This window comes from Cynocephalus volans, chromosome 14 (genome assembly GCF_027409185.1).
Source record: "Cynocephalus volans isolate mCynVol1 chromosome 14, mCynVol1.pri, whole genome shotgun sequence".
NCBI lineage: Eukaryota > Metazoa > Chordata > Mammalia > Dermoptera > Cynocephalidae > Cynocephalus > Cynocephalus volans.
The window spans coordinates 84,402,248-84,405,983 of NC_084473.1; the positions used below are offsets into that span (position 1 = coordinate 84,402,248).

The following is a 3,736-nucleotide window of genomic DNA, read 5'->3' on the forward strand; positions in this document are numbered from 1 at the left end:
CCAGTCTCCTGAGCCCAGGCAGTGGGGGACCGAAGTCTTCAGCCTCACCCCCCTGACATCTGCATTCAGCCTAGCAATGACCAAGCCACCACTGAAATCCACCTGGTCTCCCCTGCAGGAATGAGGGGGATGCCATGGGCCTCAGCCATGTCCCCCTTCCTCCTTCTCGCACCCTATTTCCTTCCCCCTTCCCCTTTGCCCTTCCCACCCAATTGCTCCATAATAACAATTTAGAATGTAAAAATGGAGCCAGGGACCAACCCCTCCTCTCACAACCAGGCATGCCACCTCTGCCATGGGGCCTGCCCAGGGACCTGAGGTATGGATGTGGGACCAACCCTTCCTCCTGCAACCAGGCAAGGAGCATGCTAAAAACACCACTTCCATGTGGACGGCCCACCACAGCCACCACAATAGCCACGGCTGCCTCAAAAGCAGCTAGATTCCACAACCTCCATGCAGATGGCCTGCCAGCCTCTCAAGTGCATTGACACAAAGATAATCACCAGGGGAGACCATGGAAAAGAAGAAGATGTATCTCTACACAAAGCCCATTCCAGAGTGACAGAAGAAGCATGTGCTCTAGATAATAACGGGGGACCTAAAAACACCTCTCTCAGCACAGATCATCTAGGTAACAAATCAACAGAGTAACCATTACTCTTTTCCAAGGAGAGAAGAAATCTAGGGTTATCAGACGGGGGAGGGGGAAGGAGAGCAGGACAAAGAGAGATTGCATAAGGGGTGTAAAGAATAAGTAAAATTTGCAATAATACATATGCTAATAATATTGATTTGATCAACATACATCTATGTTGAACTCAAAAAATATGTATAATCAATCCTGATCCAATAAAAAAATAAATTTTTAAAAAACATTCAGGGCCGTGCCCGTGGCGCACTCGGGAGAGTGCAGTGCTGGGAGCGCCACGACGCTCCAGTCACGGGTTCGGATACTATATAGGAATGGCCGGTGCACTCACTGGCTGAGTGCCGGTCATGAAAAAGACAAAAAAAAAAAAAAAAAAAAAAAAACATATTCAAATGTAATTTTGCATGAATTAGAAAATAAAGCTGGGTGTGTTTTCAACATGTGACTGTAAACATAAATTTTTCTAGATGACCTATTAGAAAACAAAGATATCGATAGCAACAACAAAATCATTAGCTGGAACAAATTTTCCAGAAACATAACTTCTTATACATTCTGTGGATCCTCTGTGATGTAAAAATGTATTCTCCTTCAGTAGGCCTAAGTTGAGTCTGCTACTTTGCATTTGTAACATTCTCTCAGTGATGTTGATAATAATACTGATTTCTAGATGGATCTTGGGTAGCAAGATATTTTCACATTAAGGAAAATATCTTATATCTACTTTCAGTTTTTTTTAAAAATTTTTTAGTTTGTTGTGGTAGTTGTTGTCAATAAGGAATTTCATGTTGTCAAACAATTGCTATATATTTCATGCAATTCTCTCATTTTCTTTTAACTCTATGACTTAATGAAATTTTCTTGCTGGATTCCAGATGGGTTGATGGTACATGGAAGCACATCCAAGAATATTTGTGGCCATCTCCTTACTGGAAAAATTCTGAGAGTTGGAGAAATAGTTACTTATGGGATCTTAGCTTTCTACTCCCTATCATCACCATCACTTCTGATAGTTTATTTCTCAAGACTGCTTTTTCCTTTGTGGTTTTCTGTAGAGGTGCTCAGCGAGGGGATTTTCCATGAGATCTTAAAGTCAGAAGAGGAGGATTCAATTCAGCAGCTGCAGGCAGACATGTGGACAGAGGTGAGATCTGGAGAATCACCTAGTGAGGTGCTGCAGGCAGCTGAGAGCATCAGCTCCCCCACTCCTGGGCTTCTCAGACGGATCTGAGGAACAAATGGTTAAACAGCCTGTATCTTAAGTGGCGGATGTGCTGTGGCATCTAGGGGAGCACCAAAGATCTCCTGTTTCTTGTTTCAGCTTCCCTGACTACCATGAGCCCTGACGTTTTAATGACTGTATTTTAGACTATAATTCCCTGTAATGAAACAATTCCTGCTTGGATATCTACAGTGTCTTCTCTTTTGCTGTATAATCCTTGACTAGTGCCATAACCCAGAATCATCAGTTCTAATCAACTTTTTGGTTTATTAAATCAGGTGATGTGTTGTCATGGATGTGCTACTGGGGCTAAAAAGAAGGAAGGAAAGTTTGTAGAGAATACTCCATGGACTCTTCTACCAAAATATTTCAGTGACCTTAAATGCGTAGATGTACATGATACATGAAGTCAGAAGATAAAGCCTTCGGGAGGAGCAGCTGGGGCAGGCCAGCCTCACACATCTGCTTCCCCGGGGGGTTTATGTTATGGCTTGTAACACTGTGGGTGGGTTACTATAAGAGTGCTGACAGAAATAATTTCCAACATCTTCAGATTCAAGGCTGCTGATGGTGAAAGTGAAATCTGTCCCAGATCCACTGCCACTGAACCTTGATGAGACCCCACTTTGCAAACTGGATGCTCTGTAGATCAGGAGCTTAGGGGCTTCCCCTGGTATCTGCTGATACCAGTGTAAATAATTGCTAATGCTCTGACTGGCCTTGCAAGTGATGGTGACTGTGTCTCCTAGAGATGCAGACAGGGAGGATGGAGACTGGGTCATCTGGATGTCACATGTGGCACCTGAGATTGGAAACATAAAAACAAATATCCACATCATTAATTATGTTATAAGAGGACTTCCCTGAAGAGCCAGGTGATACTGACCACAATGGCTAAATAAATTTCTAGTTCTCTCTCCTTACCTGACAGCCAGAGCAGCAGGAGCCCCAGGAGCAGAGTGGGAAACCTCATGTCCATGCTGTGTCCTGACTGGGACTGACTCCTGCATAGGGCTTGCTCAGCCTATGAATAAGTGTTCAGGGCAGTGGGCCGTGCTCTGGGAACATGCAAATCACAGCAGCTGGGTCAGGGCTGGGCACAGCTGCAGGGCTGCCTCATCTCAGTAACTTAGCACAGGCACAATGTCCCCAGCTGTCCCAGGTCAGACCAGGGCCTCACAGATTTGCCTGCAGATAACATGTTCCTCCCTGGGAAGGATTTCACTGCAAAGGACATTTTAGGAACAATATTAAAAACTTGAAATGAAGCTGGGCACAAGATGGCATAATGTATTTCATAGTTGTATGAAGAATTCATAGTAAAATATTCCTGTTTGTAGTGATACATTTTAATGTCTAAGAGTGTGGTGCTATCAGGTCTTCACCTTACTCTCAAATGGTTCAGTGGGGAGAAAGTAAACACTTTGTTCTGTATCTGTGGAATTGCTGTAAGTGTGAATTTGTTTTATTTTTTTTTTAAAGAGCATTTAACAGGAGCATGTTAAATATATTCAAAAGCAGCTTAAAATTGCATTACATGATTGTTATTATCAGCATAAGATAAAGTAATTTAGTGCAGATGCACAAGGATAATACCATGTTTTCTCATTGCCTGTATCACTCACAGATCCAACATTATTCAAAGTTGTAGTTCTCTTTGATATCAAGGGAGTAAATGGCTTGCTCCTTGCCCTGGTTTGGGGACCTTTATATTCTAACTTCTGTTCTGTTATTGAGTATCATTTCCCATTATTTATAAGTATAAAGGACTGATTAATGATGCCAGATCTGATTCCTTCAACAGAAATTACTTTTAGTCAGTGCATGTCCCCTGTCATTCACCATAAATGCCACATTTATCT

General features: G+C 42.6%; 1 gene segment (V, D, J or C); it reads right to left on the minus strand.

Moving 5' to 3' along the window:
- Positions 1-2,353: 2,353 nt before the first annotated feature.
- LOC134362604 (immunoglobulin kappa variable 1-39-like) lies at positions 2,354-2,853 on the minus strand. The segment is given in 2 exon segments: positions 2,354-2,676; positions 2,799-2,853. Coding segments are annotated over 2 exon segments (378 nt in total).
- Positions 2,854-3,736: the final 883 nt, after the last annotated feature.